The 15,774-nt window shown below is 62.8% G+C and overlaps 4 protein-coding genes across 4 annotated transcripts; all 4 read left to right on the top strand.

Moving 5' to 3' along the window:
* Positions 1–1,147: 1,147 nt before the first annotated feature.
* CHLRE_03g203009v5 (uncharacterized protein) lies at positions 1,148–4,433 on the top strand. Its single transcript, XM_043061412.1, has 3 exons — positions 1,148–1,920; positions 2,055–3,884; positions 4,137–4,433. The coding sequence occupies exons 1-3, from the start codon at positions 1,225–1,227 to the stop codon at positions 4,212–4,214; spliced, it is 2,604 nt and encodes an 867-aa protein (XP_042926645.1). The 5' UTR covers positions 1,148–1,224; the 3' UTR covers positions 4,215–4,433.
* A 46-nt stretch (positions 4,434–4,479) lies between these two features.
* On the top strand, positions 4,480–8,363 carry CHLRE_03g202897v5 (uncharacterized protein). The gene is made up of 6 exons (XM_043061408.1): positions 4,480–4,652; positions 4,747–4,803; positions 4,935–4,991; positions 5,187–5,414; positions 5,557–5,712; positions 5,880–8,363. Exons 1-6 carry the CDS (start codon positions 4,596–4,598, stop codon positions 6,429–6,431), a joined length of 1,107 nt encoding a protein of 368 aa, XP_042926644.1. The 5' UTR covers positions 4,480–4,595; the 3' UTR covers positions 6,432–8,363.
* A 54-nt stretch (positions 8,364–8,417) lies between these two features.
* Positions 8,418–10,404, top strand: CHLRE_03g202785v5 (uncharacterized protein). Its single transcript, XM_043061404.1, has 2 exons — positions 8,418–9,394; positions 9,494–10,404. The coding sequence occupies exons 1-2, from the start codon at positions 9,017–9,019 to the stop codon at positions 9,527–9,529; spliced, it is 414 nt and encodes a 137-aa protein (XP_042926643.1). The 5' UTR covers positions 8,418–9,016; the 3' UTR covers positions 9,530–10,404.
* A 173-nt stretch (positions 10,405–10,577) lies between these two features.
* CHLRE_03g202673v5 (uncharacterized protein) lies at positions 10,578–15,593 on the top strand. The gene is made up of 5 exons (XM_043061401.1): positions 10,578–11,003; positions 11,126–11,191; positions 11,418–11,727; positions 11,832–11,984; positions 12,389–15,593. Exons 1-5 carry the CDS (start codon positions 10,683–10,685, stop codon positions 12,673–12,675), a joined length of 1,137 nt encoding a protein of 378 aa, XP_042926642.1. The 5' UTR covers positions 10,578–10,682; the 3' UTR covers positions 12,676–15,593.
* Positions 15,594–15,774: the final 181 nt, after the last annotated feature.

Here is a 15,774-nt window from a genome sequence, read left to right as displayed (position 1 = left end):
TGTTGGCGCTTTCAAAGCAGCCCGGGTCACATCGAGTTCCTTTGTCGAAGCTTTCACCCGCTCCGCTCACCCAGGTATTCGTTCGGCCTTCGCAGCGGGGAAGAGCCCTCGCCTGGTAGACCCCACTGAATCATCAGAAGTCATCAACGTCATGTTCGCTTGTGTTGCGTTCTTTCAAGCACGTCGATAATCATGTCTACGCAGCTCTGCATGGGGTGTGCAATGGGACACGGAAATAGTGCCCCCAGTCCCTCACATCTCCATGTTGAGTCCGGACGCACGTCAATGAGTGGGACTAGCTGCGCACCGATACGGCAGCAGAGGCAGGCAGAGCGGTGGTGAGCGCGCCCGGTCACGGTCAAGTTGCTACGATGCGATCTGTCACGATGGCTCAATGCAGTCAGGGTTGCCTAGTATGCGACCCTCTCTCCATAATACGCGTATTAATACAACCGTACTAGGATTCCTAGTACAGTACGGTAAAATACGGTGCATATTACGCTGGGCCAGGAAATCCGGGGGGAAGCCGACGCAAACACGGTACGCGTGCCCGCACCGAATCGGTGTGAATCTGGATTTGCGCGGTCATAGTCTTCTAGCGGAATTTCCTTCAACTTATTATGCTCATATTGTTGTAAGAGAACACAGCTGCAGAGTGCAGTGCGGAGAGCAGCCATGGTTCGCAAACTTCGACGGACATGCATCCTTTCCAGCACCCCTCGCGCCCCTCGCCCAGCCACGGCGCTGCCACGGCCCACCCTGCTGGTTTCCCCAGCACAACGTATTGTCCAACGTAATAGCCGACGAGGGCAGCGTACAGTACGTAGTACAGTACGTAGTACATAGTACGCGTACTACGAACTAGGCAACCCTGAATGCAGTTGTACTCGCACTCTCGCAGTAACCCGCTGCCGCAATGCTCCCGCAGCTTGCCTACTCCCCTGGGGCCTCCGGGTCACGGAGCCGGGAGTTCAAGACACCTCAAGACAGGACCGATGCGTAAGGTGGGACGCAGCCACGCAAGGGGGATCAGGGAGGCAGGGGCAAAAGCGGGGCAAACACAGCAGTCAGCACAGCCGTGGGCAAGGGGCTGGGCAAGGGCAAATTGATGACATCTTCGCCCATTAACAGCAAACCGGAAGCAATTCTGTATGCGTATAGATAGTATCTGCACCATAGCGCAGAGTGAGGGTGGTTCGAGCAGCAGAACTGCATAGTAAGCATATGACTTCCACTGTCTCGGTAGCGGCAAGCAATGTTATTCAATTATCGGATGAGATCCTATGTCCTAGAACGGCGCGACTGACCGCCGGAGGGCTGTCGGGCCTCCTTCTTACCGATGGCGCGAGAACGGCGTACCTCGACAGCGCTGCGAGCATCGCGGGGTGGCAGGAGCACGTATTTACGCAGGCGCCTGTGGCATCAACATCACCATCAGCCCAAGCAGGGGGCAAAAGCAAGGCTCGGACTCCGCCCGCCCCAGTGCACTTCGTCAGCCTGTCGCCTGACCTCCAGGCGGCGCCCTGCCAACCCACCACCACCGCTAGCTCCTCGCTGCCGCCCCGCCACCTAGCAGCTGTGTCCACAGGCACTCAGCTGCAGGTGATATCACTGGGGTCTGGCTCAGCGACCGCCAACCCGTCGCAGCGTAGCCAGGGGCCACCGGAAGCGATGGGGGCTGCAGCCAAGGCCGGGGCTGGGAGGAGCCTGGGCGTCCTGGCGGCGCCGCAGCCCTTCACCTGGCTGAACGTGTCTTGGCTCGCGGTGACTGGCAGCAACCGTGGTGGCGGCGGCCATGGTAGCAACAGCAACCGCAGCACCAGGGGCGAGGCGAGCGGCGGCCCTGCAGCCGGCGCCACAGCCCAGCCAACACCGGGTGGGGCGCGGGCATGCCACTGCCTCCTGGCAGCCGTGTGCCAGGTGGGTGCACACGGTATGCACAGCGGGCTCTGTGTGCGAAAGTTGGTATTGTAAGAGTTCTAGAAGGGGCTCGCGGATCATTCCATGCGAAACTCGTGCAGGGCTTGACACATGCATTGAATCTGGCCCTGTAGGCCGAGCTGCGGGTGGTGCTGTGCGACCCGGCTGCAGCCACTGCGGCCCCAACAGAAACCGCCACCGCGGCACCGGATGAAAAGGCTGAGTCATCAGCAGTCACCTCCACTCCCGCCTCCGCACCTCATTCACGCTGCGGTCTCCGCACCGTGGGGCAGCTGCTGCCGCCGCCGTCGCTCGCAGCGGGGGGCGGCGGGGGCGCGGCCCCGGTGTGCCGCTCCTCGCAGTGCCATGTGGCATGGGTGGGTGACTGCGCTGACGGCGCCGGTGCCGTCGTGACACTGGTGGCTGCCTGGGGTGCGGACATCGAGGTGGTGGGCTGGGTGCTCCGGGACCTGTTGGTCGCTCCCGCCGCACCCACGGCGTCCACTGGAGCCGGCGCAGCTGCAGCTGGCGTAGCTGCGGCGCTGCCGCCGCCCGCCAGCCGCCGCACACTGCTTCTGGGCGTGCCGGGGCCGCTGAGTGCGGTCGCGCCGGGGCCGTGGGGCTCCGTGGTCGCCGCCACCTCCGCCGCCCTTGCACTGGCGCTCACGACAGCACCAGAGCCGCCGGCTTGTGCAGCTGCCGACAGTGACGCGGCTGCTGAGATGGACGGCGCCATTAGCAGTCCGGGGGACGAGGCGGCGGCGGTGGTGGCGGCGGCAGCCGCAGGAGCACCCGCGGCGCCCGAGGTGCTGGACCTGAGGGGGCGGCTGGTGGGCGGAGATGGAGGCGGCGAGCTGTTAGGCGGTGGGATTATTGGCGGATGTGGTGGCGGTGACGTGGGCCCGTCTCCGGCTGGTCTGTTCAACATTTCCAGCCTGGCCGCAGAGGAGGCGGAGGCCGGAGGCGCCGCGGCAGCGGCTCGGCGGCCTGTGGGCGTGCTAGGCGGCGCCGCCTCCTCTGCTGGCAGCCAATGTCGGGCAGTGCCCGGCAATAGCAGCCCCAGCCTGGGCGCGGTGCCGGGGCGGTTCCTGCTGGGTGACGCAGTGGCCGCGGCGCCGCCCGCAGCGCTGTGTGTGGTGTGGCCGGGACGCCTGGCCTCGCCCTCCGCCCCCACCTTGTCCGCTTCGTCGTCAAGCAGCAGCAGCCGGCCGCTGGACGCCTTCCGCGCTCTGGCGCCGCTGTCCATACCGCGGCCCGACCTGATTGCAGCCTGCAGCGGCGGATGCAGCAGCGATAGCACAGGCGGCACTAGCAGCATGAGCGGCAGTAGCGGTAGCCTGGTGCTGGTGGGCAGTAGCATGGGCCCTCCGCTGGTGGCGGCGTTCGGCCTCACGCCGCGCGGCGGCCTCACGCCGCTCATGACGCTGTCGCCGGCGCTGCCGCCCGGAGCCCTGGACCCAGCCCGAGGCCGGCTGCGGGGCCTCGCACTGGCGCCTGCGGCACGCGGTGGCAGCGGTGCAGGAGGCGGTGGCGGTGCAGGAGGTGGGACGGGCGTGGCGCTGGTGGTGGTGGTGGGCGAGTCGGAGCCGGCAGTGGCGGGCGCGGGCATTGTTGGCTTCGGCAAGGCGCCGGGTGCGGGCGCGCCGGCGGTGCGCCTGGCGCCGCTGCTGGCGTCCGTGCACACGCTGCCGCCGCAGCTGGCCGCACACGCCGCCCCGCCGCTGCCGCCGCCGCCCGCTCCCTCGCAGCCTGTCACGCCGGCGCCGGCGGCGACGCAGGCGGCATCGGCATTGACGTCGGCACCAGCACCAGCGGCCGTGGCCCCTGCGCCGGCCGCTCCGCCCCCCGCTGCAGCCCCCGCTGATGTGGTGGCTGCGGCAGTGGTGGGTCAGCTGGCGGAGCTGCTGGAGGGCCTGAGGCGGCACGTGGACAGCCGGTTGGACGAGCTGTCGGGCAGTGTACAGGTGAGGGGTGCGCGTGTGATAAAAGCGCGATGGAAATGGGAATGTGTGTGCGCACTTGTGTGTGTGTGTGTGTGTGTGTGTGTGTGTGTGTGTGTGTGTGTGTGTGTGTGTGTGTGTGTGTGTGTGTGTGTGTGTGTGTGTGTGTGTGTGTGTGTGTGTGTGTGTGTGTGTGTGTGTGTGTGTATGAATATGTACGCACACACCTGTCCTCTTACACAAACTCCCTGCCGCCCATGTTCTGCTGCCCCACAGGCCCAGGCGGTACGGCTTGAACGCCTCGAGGCGAGCGTGTTGGAGAAGCAGCAGCAGGAACAGAAGCAACAGAAGTAACAAGTCGTTTGGTTGTTGCCGGTTGCATATACGTGGTCTGGCTCCGTGTGTCCTCAAGTTGAGGGCGGCTATGTCGTGTAATGCTGCGTAGCATTGTGTCCCAAGACGATGGTCGTGGGCAAGGTCGTGGCTCAGCTTCCTGACAGAGAGGCGGGCCCTTGGTTTCTGGGGCTGAGGAGGACTGCGAGGATGGCGTGCCCGATCCCTGGGTTCTTGGCCCGTTAAACCGCAGCCTCTGCCGCATTCAACCTGAGTACTTAGCGCTGTAAAGCTGACTTAGGCAGTACTATCTTGGGACAGTGCGTTTCACAATAGCTTGAGCACACGGCTTGAACACGCTTGCGACTCGGGAGTCGGGGGGCAGGCAAAGGTTCAGGCAGGATGGCAGAAGCGCCTAAATTCAACTTGCGGAATCCTGCTGTGAAGCGAATTATGCAGGTGGGCTAGGCAAAGTCTGGGCAGAAGGCGTCTACGGTCTCGAACGCATGCAAAGAACGGGCTCGATAACCGCGATGCCACTGCTACAACACAGGAGATAAAGGAGATAAAGCAGGACACTTCTGGAGACTTCCTAGCGGAGGCGCTCGAGGTGAGGGCAACTTGCGAGAAGATGGGTCGAGGTGTCCATAGCGGGCTGCAAGCAGCAAACCGTGTTCCAGTTGAGCCATTATGAGAGCTTTGATGCGAGGGCTTACACAGCTTACCCCACGTGCTCCGCAGAGCGATATCTTCGAATGGCACTTCGTCATCCGGGGGCCCCGAGACACCGAGTTTGAGGTGAGAACAAAAGCGATGAACAATAGTGCGTTGCAAGGCAAAGCACCTTGGAGGGCGAGGTGGGTCTGCAGCAGCGCCGCGGTTGCAGGCGCAGGGTTATACGTCCTCGCCCCAGCAACAGTCTCCACTGGCACGTGCACCGGTGCAGTGCGGGCTTGCCACCCGGCCAACCCTTTACCCTTCCCCCTCCCTCAGGGCGGCATCTACCACGGCCGCATTCTACTGCCCGCGGAGTATCCGTTCAAGCCGCCCTCGTTCATGATGCTGACGCCCAACGGCCGCTTTGAGACCAACATGAAAATCTGCCTGTCCATTTCATCGCACCACCCGGAGCACTGGCAGCCGTCCTGGTCAGTGCGCACGGCGCTCATGGCGCTCATCGCCTTCATGCCCTCGCCCGGCAACGGAGCGCTGGGCGCAATCGTGAGTGCGAGGCAACCCTTTGACCTTTCCGCGTGTGGGGATCCGCAGCCAGGGTTGAAGTGGGGCGGGTGCCCTGTTTTGCAACGTGTCGTCGCCCGGACCAGCCCCCATTGGTAACGTCCATGTGGCCACGCACCCACAGGACTTCACAAAGGACGAGCGGCGCATCCTGGCCGCACGCAGCCGCACGGAGCTGCCACGCTTCGGCAGCGCGGAGCGGCAGCGCGTGATCGACGACATGCACGCGCGCATGCTGACGGTGGAGGCGGAGAAGGAGGCGGAGCGGGCGGCGGCGCAGGTGCGGGCAGTTGGAGCGGTGTGTGAGGGGCCATGCGACGGCGGTATGGGCCGGGACGGGCGCATGCGGAGCGCGTGGGAGTGCAGGTTGTCCACAACTGCCAGGTGTCACCGGGCTGTTTATTCCGCGACAACACGTGAACCTGCGCCACACCTGAACCCGTACAGGCGGGCGGCAGCAACGCCGGGCCATCTGGATCAGGGGCGCAGCAGACGCCGCGGGCGTCCATGGAGCAGCCGGGGGCGGCGGCAGCGGGGGAGCAGGGAGCATCGAAGGCTGGTGACGAGCAGGCGGCGGGGTCATCAACACCAGCCCCGGTGGTGACTGCCGCCGCGGCGACACGAACCAGCTCAGCGGGCGACGCCGCGGCGGCAGCCCACTCCGCCGCCAGCGCCCCCAGCCCAGCCTCCAAGCCGGCCACGTCAGCAGCCGCGCCCTCAGCGTCGGCAGTCTCACCCGCCGCCGCGCACCGACCAGCGCAAGCTGCCGCGCCCTACAACCCGGGCGTGGGGTACGGGGCCGCGGGGGCTCCGGACATGGCCGCCGCCGCTGCCGCGGCAGCCGCCGCCACGGGCCAGGCCGCCGGCACCACGGGTGCGGACCACATGCTGACAGCGCTCATGTGGGCCCTGTACGTGGGCATTGGCGCCATCCTGCTGCGCAAGGTGATGGGCGTCATGGGCGTGGACCTGGCGGAGCTGATGCGCCCCTACCAGTAGCGGGCCGCCTGGCGGTGGGCCGACTTGTGGACTGACTAGCTATGGCCTTGGCTGTGGCCTTGACTGTGGCCTTGGCTGTGGCCTTGGCTGTGGCCTTGGCTGTGGCCTTGGCTGTGGCCTTGGCTGTGGTCTTGGCTGTGGTCTTGGCTGTGGACTGGGTTGTGGCCCGGGCTGTGGCGCCATGCCTAGCGAGGCCTCTGCGTGCCACTGGGTTGCTGGCAGTTGGTCGTGGAGACAGGAGGACACCGGTCTCGTGGGCGGAGGAGCCGCTGGCTCTGGCTTTCAGTCTGGCAGCATGAGGGGTAGGGGGCCGTACTGTGTGGCATGGGCGATGGCGGCAATGGAAGCAGCGAGTGCTACATGCACAGGAGGAGGGTCAGGGGCGCGGCCATTTTTGTGGTGCAGGAGGGCCCCTGCACGCACGCCCGCAGCCCGCCGGTTGCCGTTGCGGCACGCACAGAAGTGGAGGATGAGGGGGATGAGCTGCAGCACTGGGTTTGGCAGTGTTGCAGATGTATGGTAAGGCGTGTACAACATCTTCATGTTAAAGAGCTGGCAGGGGTGCTAGTTGTTGGTCACAGGATTTGGCAATGCCGCTGCCTCCTGTGCCAGAATGCGAGAAGCGCCTGCGCCGCTGTCATGATGGGGGGCGGTGCCGGGTCGGCACGTGGTGTGGCCGGCGTGAATTTGTGTGTCGCACATTCAGTGCACCGCTGCCTGGCACTGGCTGAGGGAGTGCCGAGCAGAGCAGCCGGATGGTAGCCTGGGCGAGCATGTGTCAGCAGCGGGCATGTTCTTGCCTCCACACAAGTCGTGACCCATAGAACAGACGGTAGGAGCATGGGGCAGCAGAGGTGTGTGTGCAAAGTGGCGCCCGTAGAGCAGCGGCAGGGTGGAGGTGCGCGGACGCGGTTGATGGGTCGGCATTCATCACAGTTAGACTGTCGGATTGGTGTAGTTGGGCTGCGCATTTCCAACTGGCACTGCGCTTGATTCTGAGGCCTGAGGGCCTTGGCACACAAGAATCATCCCATGGCAATCGACGTGCAAACCTGCAAGTGTACCGTGATCCAACACGGTGAACATACTATGTGCTTGCACTGCGCTAGGAGCGACTGGGCTACTGGGCTACTGGCGGGCCCCTCTGTCAACTGACCCTGACCCTGGGGGCGGCAGTTGGGCAGTTGGCCGGTTGACACGTGTGGGCCTGATACCACGCCACCACCAGGCGCCAGGCTCGTGCTGATTTTCTTTGGCCCTCTTTACAGGGCCGCCGCAATATAGGACATCCATGTCCCTAGCTCGGCAGGTGCCTAATTCCCGGGCGGCCCAACTTCGGCCAGTCGGTTGACTGGCGCGCACAAGTTGGATTTTGGCTGCCAGCCTTCAACAGGCAACAGGATAGGTCGCACCAGCGCCACTGCGCGGAATGAAGCTTCCGCGCATAAACTTTCGCAGTCAGCGCCGTTACAGCGCCGCCGCAATGTCCGAGGTGTAAGTATTCTGGGGGAAGCCGATCTCGAGCATCTTCCCCAGGAACCATACACGTCGGACATGGGGACATGGATGCCTTCAGTTACGGGGCGGGTGTCGTGGTGACGGTAACGCTGCCGTGTTCACTGCCCTGTATGAGCGATGGCGGTGCTAGAGCCTTGTCCTTGACCGATGTCCTTGGCGCTACTGGCGCCTTGGGGACTGACCTGAGGACCGAGATGAGGGCCGAGATTGGCGGGCTGAGGACCGAGCTGAGGACCGAGTTTGGCGCCTTGAGGACTGACATTGCCACTCTACAGACAAATTGGGGAGTCCTGCTCGAGTTTGCGAGCAGCGACGTCATCAGTTCGCAGTTCGGCGCCAGCTTGGGCGCTTCCTGCACGCGGAGGACGTGGCGTGCGTGGTGTTGTCCAAGTTGGCGCCGAACTGCGAACTGATGATGTCGCTGCTCGCAAACTTGAGCAGGACTCCCCAATTTGTCTGTAGAGTGGCCATCTCGGTCCTCAGGCCGCCAATCAGCTCGGTCCTCAAGGCGCCAATAGCACCAAGGACATCGGTCAAGGACAAGGCTCTAGCACCGCCATCGCTCATGGCCGCGGGCGGGCTTGATGAATCTACTCAACCTCGGCATTGTGAGCGTTCTTTGAGCAAATTGTCTTGATTGTGGAACAGTAAACCCCTGGAAACAGGCGGTGAAGTTTTTTACGGCAATCGGGGGCAATCGAGCTTTCGGGGCGTGGGCGGGCACGCGGGGACACATGCAAAAGTTTGACAATTCGTTCAGGGGATTGTTTGATGAGGAGAAGCTCTTATCCTCTTTTGATGTATATGCGCGGAATTGCAGAAGCAGTATTTTGCACACCCATGGAAATCGAATCCTCAACTTTTTCCTAAACGCTTGCGAGTAGCTGACTTATGGCGTAATGCTCAAGTGCAGCTGAATAGGCGAATAGCTCGGCTTAGGGGGCAAGGGCCGCGTCAGCATGACTGGGGCCTGCGCAGGGGCTGGCGATACCCGTCAACGCGATACCTGGCAACGCGGTGTGGCGCCGCGGGCGCTGCTAGGCCTCCGTGCAGCAGTGTAGACAATTATGGTTGGCAGCAGCAGGCAGGAAGCACAGCTAAAGGCAAAATTAGCGGCACCTGCGGCTGCCAGGGGCTGCCAGGGCCTGGTGGCGCCGCAGCCCCCGGCGGCGGCGTGGACATCGGGCGCGGCGGCGGCAGCAGCCAGGGAGTGCAGCCAGCGGCCGCATCAGCACCACCTGCAGTTGGCGGGGCGTGGTGGTGCCTGCCCGGCGCCTAGCGACGCCTGCGCGTTTGAGGGCGTGTGGCGACGCCGCAGGCGCAGCGTGGGCTTGCGTGCGGCTGCGTGGACCCCTCGCGGCGGCGGCAGCAGGCAGGGAGTGCGCCTGCAGTTGGCGGGGCGTGGTGGTGCCTGCACGGCTTCTAGCGATGCCTGCGCGCGTGAGGCGTGTGGTGACGCCGTAGTAGTAGCGTGCGCTTGCGTGCAGCGGCGTGGACACCTCGCGGCGGCCAAGCCCCACGGCCAAACCCCCCGCTCCCAACAGCTCCCAATCGCACCTGCACTTGGCTCGAGGTCATGACCACCAGGTCGTCGCGGCCGTCACCAGTCATGTCGGCAAGCAGAAGGGCCTCGGGCTTGGGCGTACTGCCGAAGTCGATGTCGGCCGCAGCGGAGAAGGCGGACGCCCAGGGCCGACCGAACGCCGCGTGCCCGATGAGCTTGCCGTCACTCCCATACTTGCGCAGCAGGACGTCCTGGACATGGAAAAGCCAAACTGTCAGCATTTCGGGAGATGCCTGGGGAACTGGTCAGGGACAGGCCGGTGCCGGCCGGGTTTTGCATGGGTGAACGTGTCGGCACATTTCGTACTGTCAAGTCACATTGAAATAAGCCGTTGCATAGCAGGCCAGTCTATCAGGATACTTGTCCGCATACGGGTGGACATGTCTATGTGTCCACTTGTCTGATTGTGTTCCCAAGGCGGATCATTTTACATAGCGATAGAGAGAGCAGGCAATTGGCACCAACCTGACAAAATAAACTAAGGGATTCTGAGGGGGTTTTGGGGGGTCGTACGGCAGGGGTCCGGCGGTCGGTCGGTCGGTCGGTCCGACCCTCTACCCGTCACCTCCCCTGGTCCGCCTCCCCCCTCCCCTCGCCCTGCACGCTTTTCTTCGAAGTCCGGGAGTTTTTGTGGCATGGGGTCAAAAAGTTTGTTCCACCCCCCCCCCTGCCGGGGAGGTCCATTCGTACTGCAGGTATGTGGCGCCAAATCCCCCCCGTGCATTAGTTGGGTCCTTGGAGTGCACGAGTCCGGGGCGTGTGCCAGCGCCGGTAAACGGTACACGGAAATGAGTGCAAGCATGTCGGCATTGCGCAGCGGTTGGCGGCAGCTCTCTTGCCGTCGCAGGGAGAGCCGTCATCAGCCAAGCCAAATTGTAAACTCACAATATGCGCAGCTGGGTCAGTCCGTGGGAATAAGCACTCCTCCTAACGCGCACTGCCTCCAAGTACGATGACGGGCAGTAGTCCAGTCATGCGGGTACCACTCCGGCAAGCCCCAAACTCATCATGTGTTCATCATGAAATATCTGTGCTGTGGACTTCCTGCCTTGTTACACAATCAAGACAATTTGCTCTGAGAACGCTCTCAATGCGGAAGCATGTTAAGTAGATTCATCAAGCCACCTGTGGGTGCACTGCGCACCGACGTCGCGACTTTGGTTCGTGCAATGAGCGATGGCGGTGCTAGAGCCTTGTCCTTGACCGATGTCCTTGGTGCTATTGGCGCCTTGAGGACCGAGGTTGCCGTCTTGAGGACCGAGCTGAGGACCGAGTTTGGCGCGTTGAGGACTGACATTGCCACTCTACAGACAAATTGGGGAGTCCTGCTCGAGTTTGCGAGCAGCGACGTCATCAGTTCGCAGTTCGGCGCCAGCTTGGGCGCTTCCTGCACGCTGCGCTCCGCGGAGGACGTGGCGTGCGTGGTGTCGCCCCAGGGGCGCCCCATCGTGCCTAGCACTACCCAGCTGGTGGCCGCGTTGGGAAGCAAGGTGGGTGGGTGAGTGACCACTTCGCGTAGCCTGCGCTTGGGGGCCAATGGCGTACGCGCAAACCCCTGCTGGCCCGGAGGTTTTAACATGGGCTGCCGGCTTGGCGCTCCCCCCCCCCGCAGGACCTGGGCTTCTGGCACCTCGCAACATGCGGCGTCCGGAAGGTGCAGGACCTCGCTTCGGGCAAGGTGCGCAGCTGTTGATTGGATTTGTGCGTTGGTGGCTTGGGAGCGCTGCAGCCTTTAGCAGCACGGGTGGGTCACCAGGTGCCCTTGATCGCACCACGCTTGTGGCGTTCCTGCGACAGTGCGTGCCTGCTGTATGCGGAACACCAATCGATGCGTTTTCCTGGGCCTGCCTCCTGGGCTTGCCGCGCCAAGGAATGAAACACGGGGCATGTCCAAAACGCAACAGGAGCCGACCACCGCGGTGGTGGACGCGGCGAACGAGCTGCGAGTCATGCATGCCTACGAGCAGCTGGCAGCGGCGGCGACAGCGGCAACATCGGCGCTGGAGGCGTCTGCGGCTGCTGGCGGCGGCGGCGGCCCGGGCGGTGCGGCAGCTGTAGCGGCTGCGGCAGCGGCTGCACGGGTGCCCGAAGGAGCCTGCAATGCGGTGATCCGGCAGCTGCACCGCAGCGGCGTGGGGAGCATAGTGTTCGCGGGTGACATGGAGCGCTACCTGCAGGCCGCCTCGCCGGAACGGCGCGCAGAGCTGCTTGCAGGTGGGCTGTAGGTACTTTGAAGCTGGCTCGCCCCCGCCCTCCCACAGCCCACAGCGAGATCTGCACCCTTCACCACTGGTTGCACACATGCGTTATGCCCGCAGGAGACATGTTCGTGCCGTGCCTGTCCGCGGTGGCCACCGGCACTGCGCTGCCGGAGCTGCAAGTGGACCGCTGCGGCCGCGTGTCGCTGGAGGAGCAGGTGTCGGGCGCCGTTGCGGGGCTGCACATCGGCGAGCTGAAGATGTCGGGCGGTGGTGAGTCCGTAGGTGTGCTGCTGCAGGTCCGTGTATGCACGTGCTTGCTGTGTGCACGTGTGCGTGTACGTGTGCGTGTGCGTGTGTGTGTGTGTGTGTGTGTGTGTGTGTGTGTGTGTGTGTGTGTGTGTGTGTGTGTGTGTGTGTGTGTGTGTGTGTGTGTGTGTGGCTGCCTTCCTCTTCCCAAAACAACAAGGGCCCCGCACCCTGCGCCCCGCACCTTTCACATGCCTCGCGGCACAGCCACCACAATCCATTCTATAGATACGGCCATCGCTCCACCCTCTAACCCTCTCCAGTCTACCCCCGAGCGCCCACCCCTGCCTGGGTTCGCCTTTTGTTTCTCTGCGTCCGGACCTGAGTACCCTTCCGACCGCCCACCCATCCTATACGCCCATCCCCAGGCGTCCGCGACGCGCGCAAGGAGGTTGTGCGCTCGGCCCTCGCCCTCGCATGGGCCTACCACGCCCTGCGGAGAGGCGTCGATGGCGCTGCAGCGCTGCCGGTGGTGCTGGACTTGCATGCACACATTATCACGTCAAAGGACGGGCGCTCGCACTCGCGGCCGGCGTCAAGGCAGCTGCCGGCGTATCACCGCGTGGAGCGGCTGCCCGGCCACGGCTGCCCGCTGACTGTATACTTGCACTACTACACGCTCACTGCCAGCGGTGTAAAGCGTTGGGAGCTGTGAGTAGGCCGCGCGGCGCCGCGGCTGCAGCAGCACGGGGCGGGTTGCTTGGGGGTGGTTGTCGATGCTGCTATCGAAGCGGTGCCACTGGGCGCTCCAGCCGCCCTTTGGTTGTATACCGGCGTCTGAGAGCGAGAGGGTTGCAAGGTGTGGGCTGCCTGTGTGGGCGTGTCATCGGAGGCGTCGCTGGGCGCTCAAGCTGCCCATTGTGTGCCGGCGTCTGAGCGAGAGCGAGATGTGCGCCTGCCATGGAATGGAGACAACCCTGATGCACTGACGTCGCCGTGCAGAGTGTGTTTTCGGTGGGAACGAAGTTCGAAGTTGGATTTAGTAGGGTGTCTGAACGGGTAGGCGGCACACAAGTTGTACATATACCCGAACCAGGGGTGACCCGAACTACCGAAACCTCTGCTGTCTGCTCTGGATTACCAGAATACCGTACTCTTTGTGCAGTGGTGGGGCATATAGTGGTGGATAGATGTGCGCGTGCAGGCTGCTGGTTTGCCCTGAGATTTTCAGGCTTGCAATTTTGCGCACGCTTGGAGCCCACGACGGTCCGTGGGTCCGGTGTGTGTTGGGCCTTAGCATGTTATTGTGCTTAAGGCGGCTACATGGCAACTTTTGATGTGTGCGTCTACCTGAATGTGTCCAATTTGATTCTGATGGGGAGAGCAAAGGATTGTGACGACCTAGTAGCTTACGAGTTTGACCCCGTGTGTCACCGTGGCGCTTTGCGCGTATGGGATGCAATGCTCCTGCAATGCTGCACCCCCCGCACGTGCGGCGCATTGCCGCCGGTGGTTGTTGTGGCATTGCGGCGACGCGGCAGATGACGTTGGTCGGCCCAACTTTTTTGGGCCCAACTTTCTTGGCGGCCCTTCAATCCAACGCACGCCAGGGGCATCGCAGCCCGCGGTGGCGGAGGTAGCTTAAAGCCTGACAATCGGGCTGTAAGACTGACAGCGGTGTGGTGTGCATGCATTTGCATGCGCATGGTGACCGTTATCGACGTGCGTTGCGTAACTAATGCGTACGTAGACCAGAGCGGAAGGCGAAGTGGGCTTGCAGGCGGCACGAGAGCAAGCAGTCAGTTGCGCAAGTTGCGATACCTCGTAACCGACGGTGTAACCGACGGTAAACGCTGTGGACGGTCGGGCCCATGGCTTGCTGACGGAAGGTGGCTGCTTTATTGGGATGGCCGGGCTGGGCGACGGCGGGCTGGCTGGCGTTGGGACTACTAGAAAGGATGCGCCCGAAACCAACTCCTGTTGGGATGACCGTGTGTAGGGTGTGCGATGGGACAGTTGTAACTTGTAAGGCAGGTTGGTGAAGTCCCAGCTGATTGCCAAACCCCAGCAGATGGCAAACAATTTGCAACGGCAGGGCAGGAGTGCGCGGCTCGGCGAACGCCGGATTTACTGCACCGACGAGTTGCTGGCTGGCTGGAAGTTTGCTGATGCGCATTCTTCACGCTCCGGGTGCCTGGCCAGGCGATAGCACCACGCAGACACACCGCAACGCCACACTCGCGATGCAGATTGCAGAGCCGCATCGCACCTGCAGGAACGGCGCAACTACCTAGGTCATTGGTGGTCATGCGTATGTAGAGAGAGCACAGGTGTAAGGTTCTGCGTCAAGCGACATGCCCCCTAAGGGCCATCCGTGGCTCTCGCCAACGCGGCGTCCCGACACGCCAAAGCAATGTGTTGAGTTTGCGCCTAGAACAGACGACCACTCGGGACCAAGGTCGAGGCCAAGGGTCTGTAGTCTCTGTAGGCAGTGGCAGGCCCGGGTGCCAGTTGCAGGCGGGCGGGTAAGCTTGCAGGGACACATGAACAGCCGGGGAGGTCCACTCGTACTGCAAGTATGGCGCCAAACTCCCCCCGTGCATTAGTTGGGTCCTTGAATTGCACGAGTCCGGGGCGTGTGCCAGCGCCGGTAAACGGTACACGGAAATGAGTGCAAGCATGTCGGCATTGCGCAGCGGTTGACGGCAGTTCTCTTGCCGTCGCAGGGAGAGCAGTCATCAGTGAAGCCAAAGTGTACACCCATATTATGCGCAGCTGGGTCAGTGCGTGGGAATGAGCACTCTTGTATATATACCCGAACCAGGGGTGACCCGAACTACCGAAGCCTCTGCTGTCTGCTCTGGATTACCTGCATACCGTACTCTGTGTGCAGTGGTGGGGCATATAGTGGTGGATAGATGTGCGGGTGCAGGCTGCTGGTTTGCCCTGAGATTTTAGGGTTTGCAATTTTGCGCATAGCGTGGAGCCCACGACGGTCCGTGGGTCCGGTGTGCGTTGGGCCTCAGCATGTTATTGTGCTGAAGGCGGCTACATGGCAACTTCAGATGTGTGCGTCTACTTGAATGTGTTCAATTTGATTCTGATGGGGAGAGCAAAGGATTGTGACGACCTAGTAGCTTACGAGTTTGACCCCGTGTGTCACCGTTGCACTATGCCGTCTATGCGCGTATGGGATGCAATGCGCCTGCAATGGTGCACCCCCAGCACGTGCGGCGCATTGCCGCCGGTGGCTGTTGTGGCATTGCGGCGGCGCGGCAGATGACGCTGGCCGGCCCAACTTTCTTGGCGGCCCTTCAATCCAACGCATAGTTAGCGAAGTGCTTGCTAGTGAATGCGAATGCAAGACGCCGTCGTGAGCTCCAGGCTAGCAATAAACATCACGAAAGCAGTTAGTGTCAGCGGCAATGCGGTTACTTGTTACCAATGCGGTTACTTGTATGTAACGCATGCCAGGGGCATCGCAGCCACGCGCAGCCCGTGGTGGCGGAGGTAGCTTAAAGGCTGACAGTCGGGCTGTAAGACTGACAGCGGTGTGGTGTCCTTGCATTTGCATGCGCATGGGTGATCATGCGTAGGGAGAGCAAAGGTGTCAGGTTCTTCGTCAACTACAGTGCCCTCCACGAGTGCGACATGCCCCCACGGTATAAGGGCCATCCGTGGCTCTCGCCAACACGGCGTCCCCACACGCCGAAGCAATGTGTTGAGTTTGCGCCTAGAACAGACGACCACGCGGGACTGAGATCGAGGCCCAGGGTCTGTATGCAGTGGCTGGCCCAGCTGCTTGTTGCAGGCG

Source organism: Chlamydomonas reinhardtii, chromosome 3 (assembly GCF_000002595.2).
Source record: "Chlamydomonas reinhardtii strain CC-503 cw92 mt+ chromosome 3, whole genome shotgun sequence".
Classification (NCBI taxonomy): domain Eukaryota; kingdom Viridiplantae; phylum Chlorophyta; class Chlorophyceae; order Chlamydomonadales; family Chlamydomonadaceae; genus Chlamydomonas; species Chlamydomonas reinhardtii.
The sequence above is the reverse complement of the archived record's forward strand: the minus strand, read 5'-3'. Positions and strand labels throughout refer to the sequence as shown.